At 35.7% G+C, this 19,271-nt stretch overlaps 1 protein-coding gene across 5 annotated transcripts in view; it reads left to right on the top strand.

Annotated features, from left to right (window-relative positions):
• MYH15 (myosin heavy chain 15) overlaps positions 1-19,271 on the top strand; it is a 108,687-nt gene that overhangs the window by 64,346 nt on the left and 25,070 nt on the right. For 4 of the 5 annotated variants that reach the window (XM_074301119.1, XM_074301118.1, XM_074301123.1 and 1 more), the window contains exons 19-20: positions 3,320-3,415; positions 9,405-9,539. In XM_074301119.1, coding sequence (XP_074157220.1) covers positions 3,320-3,415; positions 9,405-9,539 — 231 coding nt within the window. Of the gene's footprint in view, positions 1-3,319; positions 3,416-9,206; positions 9,313-9,404; positions 9,540-19,271 lie in introns of all 5 variants that reach the window. The other variant, XM_074301121.1, reaches the window with a different exon arrangement.

The following is a 19,271-nucleotide window of genomic DNA, read 5'->3' as shown; positions in this document are numbered from 1 at the left end:
CCTCATCTGTAAAATGGGGATAAATGATACCATTTACTTCACAGAATTGTGATAATTTAATGATCCAGTAGTGTAAAGTACTTTATGAACCTTAAAGCACTAAATAAATATTATTGTTGTTGTTTTTGTTATGCTTTATCAGTTGCTGATCCCTCCCTTAGGAAGAAATATAATCTTTCAAATCTAAAATGGCTTTCTCTCTTATATAACTTTCACTCTTCATCCTTATGGGTCCCAGTTGTAGATACTGACTCACTCTTGCTGGTCTCTCATGCTATTAGTGGTATGGATGGCCCCCTCCCCTTTCAGAGCTCTCAGGAAATAAGAGCTGACTGGCAAGCCACAATTAAAAGTGAAAAGCTATTTATATACTCAAGTCATTTTTCACAGTTGGTATCTACAGCTCCCCCAGAAAGATGATTTTTCTCTGTGGAGCTGCGTGGTATAAATGGAGAGAATGGCAGGCAGGCCAAATTAGTTACAATGAGATGCTTAAGAGGAAACTGGACTGATGTAAAGGCAATGGTCAATTCTGCTCTGCATTTTCAGGTTCCACAAAAATTCAAAGATATGGAACAGCCTAAGGATGTGTTACAATGTGTATATACATTACAAGGAGGTTATTTATCAGCTAGGCTTTATTACCTCCAGTCCTCAGATATTCAATGACATCTCATGGGACTTTATTAATATTGTAGATTTTATCCAAAGTTAATGTGCTAGTCATTGTCTTTTTTCGTTGTCTTCCCCCCCAACCCGTACACAGAAAAAAATACCATACCTCCAAAGATCTCACAAGTTGACTTTAGCACCTCTAAAATAATAATAAAAGTCTGCAACTGCAATGCATTTAAGAAAGAAAAAATAGGCCAGAGAAAATGAAAATCAATTGGGGGGAAAAGTACACCCAAACAGACCAAAAGTCCCCATCTTGCTCTAGCCACATTGTACAGTACAGTTCACTTGCTAATTTCAAAGTAGAAAGGCAAAAAAAAGTATAAAGGCAGTAATTTATAGACCTTACTCAGATAAAGGAAGCTTGATACGTATCTAGCTGCTACAGGCTGGAACTGGCCCATCTGGGAGTCAGGAGACCAGGCTTCTATTCTGGTCCCTGTTTCTGATTCTTTGTCTGACCTCCATGCCAACATTTCACCACCTCTATAACAGGGAGGATGGTGTTAGTAATTGGCAGTAGATAATGTTTCTGAAGGGTTGTGATATTTTCAGAGGGAATATGCTCAGGGAATACAAAGTATGGCCATTACTTGTACAGTTTTCCCTTCAATCCTTGTCAAGAAAGTGCAACTAATCCTGGAATCAGATATTTCTCTAGACTAAGCTAAGAATGGAAAGGGGCAATGGTACAATGGAAAGTATTTTGGTTTAGACTTAGAGGATCTGGGTTTGAATCCCAGAACTAAAACTAATCATTTGTTTGATCTTGGGCAGGCTGCCTCAGCTATAAAAAAGGAGTTTGGGTTTAAAAGGGGGGAGGGAGACACTAAAGCTCCCTTCTAATTCTTAACTCTGATCCTTCTCTAAGGTACTAGGAAATTCCTAATGGTGCATATGGCCAGCTAAGCCCTTCAAAAACTTGGAGGAGTTATTTGTTTGCCTTGTGCTGATCTGCTTCTGAGAATGATGAAGCAGCTATTTTCTTAACTCATTCTTCTTAACTGAAGAAGAATTGGGTTCCTTATTAATAAGATGATTGTATTTTCCCATTTATTGTTCTTGTTTCTGCCTATGAGAAACTTTACTACTGAAAAAAAATACTAAAGACATATAATTTCCTCCATTTTTCAGTGTTTTAAATAATGTTTTCATATTTATTTGTTTACAATCTTTTGTTTTTATATGAAAATATAGCTTGGTCCAGGAGCATGTTGAAACTAGCTTTTATTAACTTACAAGAGCTGATTGTTAATTTTTTAGTGTGATTGTTAAATTTTCACCTCTAAAATCATCAAATGTTATAAATCTTAGCTTGTTTTATTGATAGCAGTTAATTTTTGAGGTGTTTTTTGTTTTTTTCTTGAGAACTGATACCAACACCCTCCTGGTAGTATCTTTTTACTATTATTTAATATTGAATAGTAATGACTATTCAGTCCATAGCCCAAGTCTTCATCTCTTGCTAGATAATAACCAGAGATACATAAATCCAGTTAGCAAAAGCATTTAATTAAGACATACAACAACACGGCAAAAATAGGAGCAGAATCAAGTAATAGAACATTTTCTGCACCTATACACAAATAGATACAATCTCTTATGCTTTATAGGTCCAGTTTTTAAAAAGTGGTGAATAGTGAATAATTCAGTCTGTATAGACTACAAAATTTATGTTAAGAAGTAAAATTAAATGGATAGAGTCAGAATATATCATGGCAAACCTTGAGAGGCAAACAGAGGAATTTGAACTTGGTCAAGTAGGTGATGGGGAGCCACTATAGGTTAAAGGATGAGAACTGAAGTGACCAAGAAAGGGTTTCAGGGAGATGTCTAGCCTCAGTGTAGAATTTTTGGAGAGAAGAGTAAATAGAAGTGGGGAAAACTATAAGCAGAATGTTTGTAGCTATCATTGAGAGTCAGGAAAGTTGGGCAGGAATGTTAGTTTGGGAAACGATGTAAATAGCTCTCTATTCAACATAACCAAAACTGAAATCAAAGTATCTATACAGTAAACAGTATACAACTATACAGTTGTCAACATGGATATGTAGCATAAGTAGAAAGTCAGGGCTATTGATAAAGATTTAAGAATTTTAATAGGATAGATTTAGAGCTAGAAGGGACTCTGAAGGTCATCTACTCTAACCTTCCCATTTAACAGAAAAAAAAAAAGAAAAAAAACAACTAAACTCCAGAAAGATTAAATGATTTGGTTGGAAGAAAGACAGGATTTGAATCCTAGTCCTTTAGCTTCTAATCTAACAATCTTTTCCTGAATTATTTGCTAAAATATGTTCAATTGAATCTAAAAGAAAGAGGAGATAGACAAAGATGAACAGACAGAGACAAAGAGACAGAAAGACACAGGGACAAAGACAGAAAGAGATAGAAATAATGAGACAGAGAAAGAGAGACAAGGAGAGAGAGATAGAGACACTCAAAGACAGAAATCATATAAGAATTTAAAAAATTAAAAATGCTTATTTTGTACATCAGAGCAACAGAAATGATTCAGTTGAATAAATGATTAACTGTCATTAACAAGAATGTTTAAGAAGAAGTAATTGCCCTGTTCTCCCAACCTCATGGGTCTGCTTGTCCAGCCTAAATTATCTTCGTTTATGTCCTCTCATTCTTTCAGGCAGAGGAAGATAAGAAAAATCTAAGTAAAATGCAGACTCTGATAGATAAACTGCAGTTAAAAGTGAAAAGTTACAAACACCAAGTAGAGGCTGTGGTAAGTATTGGGACAATCACTCTTTCTAATCAAACAACTGTTTTATGACTATTCCCATGCAGTTGTCACCTGGAAAATTAATGTAATGATCTAATCTTTAATAAAGTGTTTATAAAATGATTACAAGTCCACATACCTTTGAAGGGGTGACATATTAGCTGAGGACTCTTAGAGATAGCACTGTCTCAAAGAAAAGTGATATATCATGGTGGGTGTGTAGGTATTATAGCAAGCTAGTTAGAACATTTTGGGGTGGGAGGGCCTTAGCTATAATTATAAGTTACAAGAAACATACTGTTTTACTTGTATAGGCTTAAAGAATCTCATAGTTGGAAGGACCCTCATAAATCATGTAGTCCAACTTGTCCTTAATTCAAAGTACCTTCTATAACATGCCCAAGTGGTCATTCAGTCTTATCTTGAAGAACTCTTCAGGTAGGAAACATATCATATTTTGAGAAAGCACATCCCCTTGTTAGGAACTTATCTCCTATGTTAAACCTGAATCTGCCTGTCTATAGTTTATATGTATTGTTCCTTGTTCTTGTTCATGAAGTTTTCGTTTGATTTCTTGAACTATAGCACTGGTAAAACATAAAGCCCATTGGGATTCAAATGGAGCTATTTCACTATGCCTTAAACCAAATCACTCAGGCCGTCACTGACTGGCCAATTATAGATTCTAATCCAAGCCTCACTTGGTCATTGTTTGGGTATTGATGGCTCATGAGTGCTCATAGCAATTGTTTCTGTTCTGGCCAGAAATTCCGCATGTCTTTGTGAAGTCAAACTAGGACATCTTTTGTCTCAATTCTTACCTATCCTTTAATCACTGAATAGGTGTTGCCTCATACAAACTGAGACCTGGGAAGGACCTTTGCTTAAAAAGGTCAAGTATCTCCTATTGCCTTCAGGGTCATCACCAGTCTTCTTTATGTATATTTTGCCACTGAAATCTGATGACTCTGGAGCAGTGAATGGGGCTGATGACTTTGCACAGCTCTGTCTCACCTAAATCCAATTCACTTGTAAGTCAAATATCACTCTTCTGATGTCATTGATGCTCTTAAGAGAACAAAAGATTAACAACAACCTGGTACCAAGTGACACAACTCTAATCCAGATAACAGCCCTTTAAATACTTGCTGTCTTATTTGCTCTGCATTTCTTTTTCCCACAGCTGAATGTCCCCAGTTTTCTTTATCCTAGTCTCCTATGTCATGTTCTCTAGAGTTATTACCTACTGATTATCTTCTGCTAGAATTTTCTCTCTTGTCATTCCCTTTCTAACATATGGCAACCAGAATTAAATATACTACTTTCTATATAGTCTAACCAAAGTAGAGAATGACAGAATTTTTCTGCCCTCTTCATGAGCCCTCTGCTTCTCAATGCATTCCACAATAGCATTACATTTCTAAACTCTCTTGTCCCATATTCAAGCTTATGGTCCACATAAAGTCCCTGGATCTTTTTCACAGGAGCTGTCTCTGGCTACATTGCTTCCATCCTTTAGTTATAAAATTGATTTAAAATATATATAGAAAAATATGCTCATTGCTGTTAAATTTTATTTAATTTAACCTAGCACATGGTTGCATCTATAAAGCTTTTTTCTGGGTCCTGACTCTATTATTCAAAGTCTTGGCTATTTTTCTCAGTTTGAAATCATGTGCAAAATATTAATGAAAATATTAAACAATGCAGCACCAAGAATAATCTCTGGGGTACTCCTCTAGAGACTTCAAATTGTCAATAACATATGATTATATTTTTAAGATCTGAACATTCACTCATATCCACCTTCCTGTAGCCAGATAGAGATGGGTCTTTAAAAAGGAAGACCTGATTTCAAATGTTGCTTCAGACAGTTACTAGTTAGGTGACCCTGAGTAAATCAGATAATCTCTTTCCATTTTAGTTTCAACTGCAAAATTGAGATAATAAACCCCAGGTCTCCAGGGAGCATCTGCCTCTCTACACCCCCCCCCCCACCAGGAGTGTTGTGAGGATCAAATGAAATATTTGTAAAGTATCTGGTACATAATAGATACTTAATAGATACTTACTTCCCATCTATGCACAAAAAGAGCAACGTCAGAGTTTGCCAAATGTTTTGTGAAATCTTATTTACAGCATTCTCATGATTTATACTGTCCAAAAATGTGTGTGTTAGGGGGAGGGAATAGAGAAAATTAGGTTAATTTGTTATAATCTATTTTGCTTCCCTTTCTAAGTGCTCATAAATTATCCCTTAAATGTTGTATTATAGCATTTTTCTAAGAAAAGAAGTCAAGATCTCTGGCTTACCATTTGCAGATTCTACAATCTTCCTTTTAAAAAAGAGTGAGCAGGGCATTTGTCCTTCTCTAGTCCCAAAGCACCTTTTTCATTATCAAAGATCTTTTAAAAATTACTAACTGCAGCTAATCAGTCATATCTGCAGTTCTTTCATAACTGCAGTTCTATCCCTGGGATAGAGTTCACTCAGGTCTGGTGATGGGAATTTACTGATGATGATAGACCCCATATAATCCCTTATCTTTGATTTCCACTCCTTGCTTAAGACTTTTGTTCTTTTGTTCCAGGCCAAGATTATTTTCCTCCAAAAAGAAACAAAAGAGTGATTTGCCTCTTGCTCTTTATTATACCAGGCTTGGCTGATCTACTGAGGGAATTTTCTGTTCCCCCTCTCTTTTCAGTTTGAATCATCCTTGATTAGGGTTGCAAAGTTGGAGGTCCTTTAAGGGATATTCCAGTCCTATCCAGGTGCTCATCACTCCTACATTTGCATGGTTCAGAAATCCAGATCCCACTGTCAGACACCATCTTCTTAGCCAGCTGTTCATTTCTCAAATCTAGTTTTCGCTTCTGAATTCCATACCTTCAATTAGTGGTAGTGATTGAAAACCTCAGAAGCACAGCTGGTGTTTTGTTTGGTTTCCAGTGTTTTGCCTGGAACTTCATAATCTTTAGCAATGCTCTTTAGGTGCCTCCTTCTGGGGATATTATTTGTCCCCACATGGGTCTTAAGTAGTCAGTATTTTAACAGTTGTGGATATGTGCGCCTAGAAGCTGGCAGACCTCTCTGTTATATAATAATAATAACTGATGTTTTCTATAGGGATTTAAGGCTTTCAAAGCAATTTACAAGTATTATTACCTTTTATCCTCACAACAACCTTAGAAGGTACTATTATTACCCTTATTCAGATGAGGAATCTGAGACAGACAGAGGTCAAGTGACATCTCATAGCTAGTAGGTATCTGAACCTGGGATTTGAATTCAGGTCTTATCCACTTCAGATCTAGCATTCTATCCATTATGCCACCTATCTGTGTATGTCAGATCAATAATTAACTGCCTTTAGTGTTGTCATCTGGTACCTATCTCTCCTGATTATTGTTTGATAACATTTTATCCATAACATCATTCCTTGGATTGTAAGAGCATCCCCCTCTCCAGGAAGAGTTTTATATCCATTACTTAGCTTTAAGTGTTTCATTCTCTTTATTTTCTCTCTCTTCTTTGTGGTTCCTTCTAATTTTTAACTTTCTGATTCAGGTGAGATTTCTCACCTCTTTCCCCCGTTAACCTGAGGAGAAAAAAATGTGTTCTTGCAACTCTTTCAGTTTTTCTACTGATGGAGATTAATTCACATTTTATGTCTACCTAAGTCTTACCTGCCACAGGCAGAAAAAGACACAACCTGCTTTCCACAGATCATCATAAAATTCCCTTTGCTATCCTCCATAGTTGCTTGAACCAAGATCATCAGTCTTCCCTTCTTTTAAGTGAATCTCTTGGCTAATCATTGCAACTAACTTCTAACTAAATACTTTTAACTTTAAGCAGTTGACAGAAAGCCTAGCAATCAGGGAACAAAAAGAAGATAAATGGACATTAATTACAAGGAAATAGAGGTCAGTAAAATATAGATCTATAGAACATAGATCAATCTCAAGAAGATATAAGATTATAGAACAATAAACTATACATCAATCACAAAGACATACAGGAAATTTGATTATTAAAATATAGATCTATAGAATATAAATCAAACACAAGGAGATATATAGAATATAGAGGTATAGGATATAGATCAAATGTACAGAGATATAGGAAAATAGATCAATAAAATACAGATTCAACAAAAGGAGACATAGGGAAATGAACCAATAGAAAAGAAATCTATAGAATTTAGAGATCAATTTCAAGGAGATATAGGAAAAATAGATCTGTATAATATAGATCAAACACAAGATATAGAAAAATCTTTCAATAAAATAATGGATCAAGATAATATAGATCATGCACAAGGAAATAAGGAAAAGTATATCAATAGAGTACAGATGTATAGAATATAGATCAATCACAAGAAGATATAGGATAATTGATCATTAGAATATAGATTTACAGAATATGGATCAATTACAAGAAGATATAGACATAGAGGAGTTAATAAGAATCACATTAAATAGCTGGATTTCATCTATGTCTAGATCTTGAATGCTTATGCCTGCTAAATAAATAAAACATTCCTCATTGTTTCCCTCTCCGTTTCCCATTCTTGGGATGACAAAGAATATGACCTATTCTGTTCCCCATTCTGTTTTCTTCTGCAGGGTGCTCTAAAATTCTTGTTTAAATTGTTTTCCTTTTCTAGTCATCAATACAATAAGCTCAGCTGCTTTTAATTTCTTGTCATCCCATTCCTGCCAAACCCTAAAAGTCATAGAAGTAAATAGGAAACCAAATCACAAATGGAAATCTAATAATCCTTTTAATCTAATATATCTTTGTTTCCTCTTGATGCTAAAGTTTCCTTTTCTGACCATCAAGCACCAGCCACTGAGTTTAGGGATAGGAGAGATAGATAAGATTGTATTTAGGAAACACAAAGCTTAGGTGACACAAGTATATTCAAAAACACAATCCAAATTAAAATAGAGTTATTTAATGGGAGCTGCTCCCTTTTATTTTACATTCTCACTGATCTCCAGAGGTCTCCCTATACTTCCCTGGCTGCTTTGCTTTCTGTCAATCACATAAAATTGGATGTATTCAGTCTATAATTATGCTCTAAGGTTTCTGGGAAAGTTTTAGCACTGTGTAAAGTTTATGTTCTGTTGCAATGATTCTCAAGTTTTTTGGTCTCAGAACCCTTTCGGACTCTTAAAAATTAATGAGAAACCCTTCTCCAAGAGCTTTTAGTTATGTGGACCATATATTACCATATTTACCATTTTAGAAATTTACCAAATTAGAAATTAAAACCTTTTAGTAGTAGTATAAAAATAGTTTTGACCTCTGAAAACATTTTAAGAATCCCTGCTCTAACATTAAGAACCATATTAGAGTCAGAAAACCAGAATTTGAATCTCTAGTTCTTATAACATTAGACAAAGCACTTAAATTTATTGGGTAAAGTTAATTCAGTTCCCTGCTGGACCTCAGTTTCCTCATTTTAAAATGAGGGAGTTGGACTAAATGATTTCTGTTGTTCAATCATGTCCAATTCTTCATGACCCCATTTGGGGTTTTCTTGGCAAAAGTACTAAAGTGATTTGTCATTTTCTTCTTCAGCTCATTTTACAAATGAGGAAACTGAAGCAAACAGAATCAACTGACTTGTCCAGGGTCATTCAGCTATTTTGAGTCAGAGTCCAGATCTGAACTCAGATCTTCCTGATTCTAGGCCCAGTTCTCTACCTATTGTTGTCCAAATAATCTTGAAGTTCTGTTATCAGGATTTTAGAAAGGATATTTTAAAGCCTGTTTTGTTTGTAGCTTGAACTCCTGATGCGTTGAAAACTGAATTCCTGCATATGTAACTGAAATGTCACAGGCTTAGCTCAGAACTCAGGAGTTGCAATCTTGTTACAGACTTCTCAAGGTTTGTTTGTTTGTTTTTGTTTTTTTACAACGTGGGCATAGCAGAAAAGTGCCAAACTACCTCAACTCTTGTGGCTTCTTGTTTATTGATAGGAAGCACAAGCCAATCAATATCTGTACCAGTTTAAGACCCAGCAGTGTGAGCTGGACAATGCGAAGGAAAGAGCAGAAGCAGCCGAAGCACAGATGAAAAAACTAAGGGCTAAAACGAGAGAGATTGGGAAAAAGGTATGCCACGTATACAAAGGGTCAAGTAACCATTTCACTAGACGTATTCTGCACTCTATGTACCTTATGAAAACTTAAACAATTAACTCTTCTCTCTCTTCTCATCCATCCTTTCTTTCTCTCCTTCACTCCCTCCTTTCCTCCTCTTTCTATTTCCATTCCTTCTTTTTCCCCTCCTTTCCTGCTTCTCTTCCTTCCTTCCCTTATTCATTCTCTTTCTTTTCCTCTTTCCCTCCCCTCATCTCTTTCCTTCATGTATATACATACTTATAATCACACATATGAATAATTGTATATATATATATATATATATATATATATATATATACCATAAATATGTATACACAGATATATCTATTTCTAAAGTGCTTAAAGATTTGTAAAATGCTTTATTTATTACAATCTTGTGAGGTAAGTAGAACTTCATTATCCCCATTTTATATAAAAAAGTGAGAGCTGAGATGACTTGTTTGTGGTTATGTAATTAATGAGGGCCTGATCTGGGCTGCAAACCCAAGTGTATTAATTCTAGTCCAGAGTTCTATTTTTCTACATTGCTGCCTCTTCTTTAGGTGAAAAAGGTCCAGACCAGTTCTACAGGGACACACTTTTAATTTTTATTATATTTCTGACATGCCTAATTTGTTTCAGGATCCATTGTGATGTGGTAGGCCTAGGCTAATCTATGTCAAATGACAATCAACAGCCCTGCAATAAAGGTTGATTGACATGCATTAGAAGTGATTCACTTAGAATGTCAAACAGATCTAATTGTACTTTTAAAATAAAACATTGTTGTCAAAAGGTCACAAAACATGAATTTCATCAGTGTAAGTATTCGCATGGGGATCCACATGGTCTTGCATCTGGGTCATGTCTCATTTTCTTGGCCCATATACCCCACTGAAGGAACAGATGAAATTGTAACAAGATGGCCCCACTATGCTGGAACAGATTTTTCACTTGCAAATATACCATTCTAATAAAAGATGATTAAGAAAAGCAGAGAAAATGGAAACTCATTAGGTCCATGGATTTGTTTCACTCCCCTGAGTTATTTATAGTTCTAAATGGGAGGATTCTGCTGGTAGAGGACTCCTCTTCCTCATAATTACTCTCGATTGAAGACAAGAATAGGGAAGGTAAGGTCATTTTTTGGTCTTCTTCATTCCTCTGCTCATCTTTTAGAGAGTCTCCAGCCGCATAATGTGACCAACTCATCTGCCATTTTTTCAGGCAAGGAGAAGATGCATCTCTTAAAACTTTGCCACGTCTCCATGCCATCTCTTTTGTGCAAGATGAAGGCCAAATCCTTCAGTATTTTCTTCTTCCCGAGAATCATCATGGATTTTCCCCTTTGTCTTGTTTCTCTTCTTCCTTCAGTTTCTTCCAGTTGCCATTCCAGTATTTTGACAGCCATACCATTTGGATAAATGATCATTCAGAAAGAGAAAAAGAAAAGATTCCAACACCCAATAATAATAGTAGTCCATACTCAGAGTGTTTTAAAGTTAGCAAAGTATTTTTACTAAGGAGTGACGCATTCATTATTTTAATAAATTGGAAGATAAGAACAAAGTACTTTAGGGGGACATTAAGATTAGAAGACTAGGGTTTAATTCCTAACTTCCCCTGAATTATTAGGGCGAAATCTTCCCAACTCTGGACATTTAAAGTTTATACTTGCAAAATGAGGGTAATGGTTTTTATCTTGGGGCAGTGGATAGGGTACCAGTCCTAGAGTGATGAAGACTCATCTTCCTAGTTCAAATCTGACCTTAGACACTTAACTAGCTGTGTGACCTTTCACCTTGTTTCCCTCAGTTTTCTCATCTGTAAAATGAACTGAACATGGAAATGGCAATCTACTCCAGTAACTTTACCAAGAAAATCCCAAATGGGGTCATGAAGAGTGAGAACAACAACAATCTTTACCTTTACATAAGAAAGAGGGAAAGAGCAGAGAAAATAACATTGCATCAGTAATCATGAATCCTATCTCTGCTGCTAACTGGCTAACTACTAAATCACTTAACCAGTCGGGACCTTTGTACTCATCTATAAAATGGAGGATTCAACTAAGTAATATTTGAGATCATTTACAACTTGACTATTATTTTATCTGATATTTGAAGAAGTTATAAAGAGAATTAAAAAAAAAAACAAATTAAAAAGATACACCATTATACTGATACTACCATAGATTCAATGCAGATATAAGTAGGAGTAGGAGGGAAACATGACTACCAAGCCTACCAATTTCTTAATGAAAAAGAAAATGGGACAATAAAGTTCTCCAACCTTTTTTCTCTGTCTCCTGAACAAAATAAAGACAATGACCTCTAAAGTTTTCCTTTTGGGGATATTGTTATCCCCTTTCTCTGAGGCTCTTGCCTTTGGTCTCTGTCGTAGCACTAGAAAGAAACCATAAAAGAATGTCAAAGCTGACATATTAAAGTGACTTTCCTCTTCTATAGGTCAGGAATTGTTACAGGAAGTGAGGGCCCCCTTCAGGACTTCCCACTTGAGTTGGGCAGATGCCTGCTGATCTGTAAAGGCTCTAAGTAGAGTGATATCATAGGACTCAAGGATTCTGAGCTAAAGGGGTACCTAGTATCATCATGTGCAATCTCCTCCTTTCTTAAGTGAAGAAACAAATCTACCTGACCTTGCCCCCAAATTCACAACAATTAGCACTCAAGAGAGTAGAGAATTAAAACTTAAGTCTTTTGAATTCAAGTCGAGTGACTTTTTTCTGACATCAGATTTCTCTTGATAATTTAAATGAAGTTGCTGTGGACTAGGAGATTATATACTTCAACAACAACACCAAATGATGATCAATTCTGATGGACATGGCCCTCTTCAACAATGAAATGAAACAAATTAGCTCCAATAGAGCAGTAATGAATTGAACCAGTTATATTCAGTGAAAGAACATAGGCAAATGAGTGTGAACCACTATATAGAATTCCCAATCCTTCTATTTTTGTCCACCTGCATTTTGGATTTCCTTCACAGGCTAATTGTACACTATTTCAAAGCCTGATTCTTTTTGTGCAGCAAAGTAGCTATATGGACATATATACATATATTGTATTTAACATATACTCTAACATATTTAACATGTATTGGCCAACTTGCCATCTGGGAGAGGGGGTAGGGGGAAGGAGGGGAAAAATTGAAACAAAAGATTTTGCAACTGTCAATGCTGAAAAATTACCCATGCATATATCTTGTAAATAAAAAGCTATAATAAAAAAGAAAAAAAAAGAAACTAAAAAAATAAAAAATGAAGTTGCCCTGATGAAGAGGCCCCTGATGGAAGGAGTGGCTATACATTGTTACAAGGCCAAAAAATGACTCCAGTGCAAAAAACACACTTGAGAAAAGGTTTGCCTTTTTTTTCTCCTATAAAAAGAAAGATTTGGAAGCCAATTGGGGTTAAGTGACTTGCCTAAGAGTCACACAGCTAGTAAGTTTCAGAGCTAGATTTGAACTCAGGTCCTCTTAACTCCAGGGCTAGTACTATATCCACTATGCTAAGTAGCAGGATTAACTTTTCTTAAGAGTTTACTAATGCATTCCTCTCTTTTGCTGTTGTTGTACATTACATTGGGTTTGATGAGTATTCCAACATTTCAAAATGTACTCAATTCAAAAGTCAGTGTAAACATAGTCCTGTATTTACAGATACTGTAAAATGCATGTTTTCCCTGGGAAAAAATTTCAAATGAAAAGAAAATACTACTACTAAAAAAAGAATTTACAAAAAATAACAATTTTAGTGTTTTTTTATCTTCAAACCATAGGAAGCATTTTAATACAGTGGAAAGAACCATAGCTCTGCAGTCAGAAGACCTTAGCTCAAATGACACCACTTTCCTATAAGATATAGACAAGTCATTTTACTTTTGTTTTTCTGTTTTCTTATTTACAAAAAGGAGCATTTTGATCTTTATAACTTCTGGATTCTAGCTCTAAATCTATTATCTTATGTTATAGTTGCAGTCTGAATTATTTGAAGACTTAAGAAGTTCTTGACAGATTTCTTTACTTGTGGATCTTTAAAAAGGCTGATAGATGAAAAAGGCTTTTCAAGCAGCTTTAGAATTAGGAAAAAATATATCATGGATTTAAATTTTGGAGTCTCATTTCAGTGACTGCCCAGAAGATTAACACAATGGATAGATTTGTGTCTGGAGAAGCTGTCTTAGGATATGATATTGGAGAGAAGTAAATGACTGACCCTACCTAAGAAGGGGGTATAAATAAGTAAGTTTAATACAATTATCAAACACAGTCTGAAGATAAATGCTCAAAATCCTGGTGAGCTCCAAGCCCACTCTTCTGCCTCCATTTTCTCCAGAGACATGATACTTGAATAGAGGCATGACCTTTGTGGAATGGAGAATATGCCAGATCTGAGGGGGTGGGTTTTCCCTCACTGGATTCTTTTTATATGCTTGAGGAGGTGTCCAAGGTAATTACACTAGTACAAAGTCTTTTGTGCATGAAGCAAAGAAACAGTTGTGTGTTAACTGCCTACCTAGCAACACTATCCAATAATAGGCCCCATGTGTCTTGTAAATCCTAATTGCAACATCTCTCACTGCATCCTAAGATATCTCTAGCCATCTTGATCTATATCTTGTCACCAGACCCAGATGGCTCCAGAGGAAAAAGTGGGGCTGGTGACTTTGTGCAACTTTCCCTCACTTACATCTAATTTATCATCTTCCTGATGCCACATTCATCTTAAAGAATGAAGGACAAATAATTTCTGAGCAGTAGAAGCTGTCCAACTGGGTACCCAACTGGTCAGTTCCAGTTTGGCAGTAGTTTTTTCTTCCTTCTTTTTCTCCCTCCCTCCTTCCTTCTCTTACTATATCCTCTTTTCCCTTCCCTTTTCTTTTTCCCTTCCCTTCCCTTCTCTTTTTCCCTTCCCTTCCCTTCTCTTTTTCCCTTCCCTTCCCTTTTTCCCTTCCCTTCCCTTCCCTTTCCTTCCCTTCCTTTCCCTTCCCTTCCCTTCCCTTCCCTTCCCTTCCCTTCCCTTCCCTCCCCTTCCCTTCCCTTCCCTTCCCTTTTTCCTTCATTTCCCAACAACAAAAAAATGAAAATTCTATGTTATGATCCACACTCAGTTTCACAGTACTCTCTATGGAGCAGATGGCTCTCTTCATCACAAGACCATTGGAACTGGTCTGAATCATCTCATTGTTGAGAAGAGCCATGTCCATCAGAATCAATCATTGTATAATGCTGCCATGTACAATGATCTAGTTCTACTCACTTCACTTAGCATCAGTGCATGTAAGTCTCTCCAGGCCTTCCTGAAATCAACCTGTTGATCATTTTTTATAGAACAATAATATTCCATAACATTTTATATGACATAACTTATTCAGCCATTCTTTAACTGATGGGCATCCACCCGATTTCCAGTTTCTTCTCACTACAAAAAGAGCTGCCACAAACATTTTTGCACTTGTGGGTCCCTTCCCCTCCTTTATGATCTCTTTGGGATACAGGCCCAGTAGAATCTACTGAGTCAAAGGGTATGCACAGCTTGTTAGCTCTTTGGTCATAGCTGTACATTGCTCTCCAGAATGGTCAAATCAGTTTATAGATCCACCAACAATGTATTAGTGCCTCAGTTTTCCCACATTCCCTCCAACATTTGTCATTATCTTTTTGTGTCATCTTAGCCAATCTGGCAGGTGTGTAGTGATACCACAGAGTTGTCTTAACTTGCATTTCTCTGATCAGTAGTGATTTAGAGTACTTTTTCATATGACTAGAAATAATTTCAATTTCTTCATCTGAAAATTGATTGTTCATATCCCTTGACCATTTATCAATTGGAGAAAGGCTTGGTTTCTTACAAATTTGCTTCAATTCTCTATATATTTTAGAAATGAGGCCTTTATCAGAACCTTTGAATATAAATGTTTTCTAATTTTTTGCTTCCCTTCTAATCTTGTCTGCGTTAGTTTTGTTTGTACAAAAACTTTTTAACTTAATATAATCAAAATTATCTATTTTGTATTCAATAATGTATTCCAGTTCTTCTTTGGCCACAAATGCCTTCCTACTGCACAGATATGAGAGGTAAACTATTCTTTGTTCTCCTAATTTGCTTATAATATTACTCTTTATGTTTAAATCATGAACCCATTTTGATCTTTTCTTGGTATATGATGTTAGATGTGGATCAGTGTCTAGTTTTTGCCCTACTAGTATCCAATTTTCTCAATAGGTTTTATCAAATAGTGAGTTCTTATCCCCAAAGCTGGGGTCTTTGGGTTTATCAAACACTAGATTACTATAGTCATTGACTATTTTTGTACTATAAATCTAATATAGTTTACTGATTGATTACTCTGTTTCTTAGCCAGTACCAAATGATTTTGATGACCACTATTTATAATATAGTTTTAGGTCTGGTACAGCAAAGCCACCTTCATTTGCATTTTTTCATTAATTCCCTTGAAATTCTTGACCTTTTGTTCTTCCTGATGAACTTAGGTATTATTTTTTCTAGCTCTGTAAAATAATTTCTTGGGAGTTTGATTGGTATGGGACTAAAAAGTAGATACATTTAGGTAGTATTATCATTTTTATTATATAGCTCGGCCTACCTATGAGCATTTGCTATTTTCCCAAGAGATTAGATCTGACTCTTATTTGTGTAGAAAGTGTTTTATAATTATAGTTTCTTACTTTGCCTTCTCACAAGATATCTTGGTCTTTGTGGATTTGATTTCTTTCTTAAGATCATATTTTAAGCCCAAATCACTCTGACTTTCATTGATTGGCCAACAATATCTCCCAGGAAAGCTTTACTTGGTTATCATTTGGCAAAGATTGAGTGTGAATAGCAATTTTTTTGGTTTTGGCCAAAAACCATAAGGGTCTTCCCTCCTAGACATAATTTTTTTGACTTTGTAAGAGACCATTCTTTACCTCATTTCTTGCCTAACCTTAATCAATGATTGGGCATTATCTCAGACAAACTGAAACCTGGGAAAGACCTTAATTTAAAAAGCTCAAAGTTTCCCACTGCCTATGGACTCACAGCCAGTCATCCTGAATCTCCATATCTGGCCATTCGACCCAGAAGATTCTGGAGGAGAGGGTGAAGGTCCTGACTTTCACAGGTCTGCCTCACTTACATCCAATTCACTTGCAAGTCATGGCATCACCTTCCTGATGTCTGGTTATCTTCAAGAACAAAGTACAAACAATAACCCTTAGTATAGGGGGCTTCCAAATTGAAATTCTTCCTTCATCACATGATCTAATCCTTTCTTTATAATATGTGAGGGCCTTGCTATATACTACTACATTCCACTCATTAACTGGGATCATGGTGACACAGCTAATTCAATCATCCTTAGTAATTCAGGACATGGCTGCCCTCTGTTCTAAGTCAGAATTATGTGTTGAGATAGTTGTTGGGTATAGGATACTAAGTGAAATCTAAGAAAGAGGCTATAAAGTCTCCTATTAGAAATGAATGCTACAATTAGACCTTGGAGAATCCATTACCTCAGAAATCCAAATAGTCTTGTTATCCAAGTCCTGTGATTTTCTCTTCCTCATTTCGGTTCATTCTTTCACATTTTCTTCCTTCTTAATCAATAGCTTTTCTTTCCTGTGAAATTAGTGTTATTATGATATCTATTATCATCTACCACAACCACATCCCATGGACTTAAATGTTCTTGATTTGATCTTAATCAACCGTCTAACTGGCTAAGTGATTTTGAATCTCCATATAATTCAGGGAATTATCACTCCTGCTTTGTGCATTGCCTGGTCCTGTTTTATATTTCCCAATGTATTGATTATTAGAACAAAAAACAATTCTATGTTTAGTCGTTATGATTATCTTAATATCTCCTCTCTGTGGCATTTTTACTCCTACTTATAATTGATGTCATTCAAAAATTTGAAGTTGCTATTCCACTTCCTAAGATCTTTGTTTTTTTGCAAATACTGGGACCACTCATCCACTGCCTTAGATTTGGAATTAGGATGTTGAGTTTCAATTCTGCCACATATATAAGTTTTATGACACTGAGCAAATATCTTGATCTTGTTAATCCTTATTGAGCTTACTATATAGTTGTTATAAGGATCAAATGAGATAATGTATGTTAAGTACTTTGCATACCTTAAAGCATCATATAAATGCTACTGCTGCTATTGCTGTTATAAGTGTTATTTGCCTGGAATGGGTAGTGATATTTTTTCCACCCCAATATCCTCCTCATTGTGAATTCAGGGATGCCTGATGGTAGTCACATTAAGATTCATAATAAAATATTTGTGTGTCTCCTTCTAGTCAGAGGAATTTACTGTGAAAGGAGGAAGAGGGATGTGGTAGAGACAACTTCCAAACTGAGATGGGAGGATCCTGCTATTACCTTCATAAAGCCATGCTCTCCACCTCTTCATCAATTCACATCCACCTTGATAACTGTTACATTTGGAAGTACTAGGCAACATTCCCTCCATTAGCATATGATGGGTGATTGGTTATGCATCATAAACTCTCTTACTAGAAATCAAACTGAGATCAGATCAGAATTACAATCCCAAGAGATTTTGCTTCATATAATAAATTATAACCTAAAGCAGGATAATTGCTTCCTAAATTAACATTAATATCAACAAGTTCACAATTAGGACATAGTACATGATAGTTATTTAAAACATTCACCTTATTTAAGTTCATACAAAGTCTTTTCTAAATATTTGGGCCCCAGTTCATCTCTTTCTAGCTTGACATATCCTAATACGGCCATCAGCTGTAAAAATTAAAAATCATAAAAATAATCTGGTCACATTTTATTGTTTTACACAGAAATTAAATATATGCATTTCCCTAAAATTAAGTCATTTGTTTTATTATCTCTGAGAATTCAGGAGTTGCATGTCAATCTCTAAAGAATAAAAACCTTTTAACTTGGGATAGACAGATCTACAGTTCTTAAGTCTTGATATTTAATCTCTCTGCTCATGGTCTAAGGTCTCTGGTGAGACTCCTTCAGCAGGTTTCAAGGTTTTCAAGGTTCTTGGCCTAAAGAAGAGAACTCTAGGTCTAAGAATGAAAACCTTTATATAGCATCAATTGTTTTTTTCCAGCTTATAAACTCATTATTTTCACAAAGGTGTGGAGGTTGGTCTACTTTTTTCATTATTTTGCCATATTTTTCAACATTATATAACTAGCATACTGAATAATAAAAACAATTTGGAGCAAATCAATTTATAATTTGTCCAGTTATATTTCATGATAATCAGTAATTCACATAAAATTATTTATCTACTATGAGCAACCTTTGATTACATGCTAAATATTTCATCATCCTCTTGATTTTATTACTTCCAAGCTGTTGCTTTAACAAAGTACTTCATAATTACTATCCTCCCATTTAGCAGAAGGACTTGTAGCGCTCTCTCTCTCTCTCTCTTTCTCTCTCTCTCTCTCTCTCTCTCTCTGTCTCTCTCTCTGCCTCTCTCTCTCTGTCTCTCTCTCTCTCTCTCTCTCTCTTTCTCTCTCTCTCTCTCTCGCTCTCTCTCTCTCTTCTCTCTCTCTCTCTCGCTCTCTCTCGCTCTGTGTGTGTGTGTGTGTGTGTGTGTGTGTGTGTGTGTGTGTGTGTGAGAGAGAGAGAGAGAGAGAGAGAGAGAATGAGAATGTGTGTATTTGAAGAGGGAGGACAA

Source organism: Sminthopsis crassicaudata, chromosome 3 (assembly GCF_048593235.1).
Source record: "Sminthopsis crassicaudata isolate SCR6 chromosome 3, ASM4859323v1, whole genome shotgun sequence".
In the NCBI taxonomy this organism is placed as follows: domain Eukaryota; kingdom Metazoa; phylum Chordata; class Mammalia; order Dasyuromorphia; family Dasyuridae; genus Sminthopsis; species Sminthopsis crassicaudata.
This window is presented reverse-complemented; position numbering and strand designations above follow the sequence as displayed.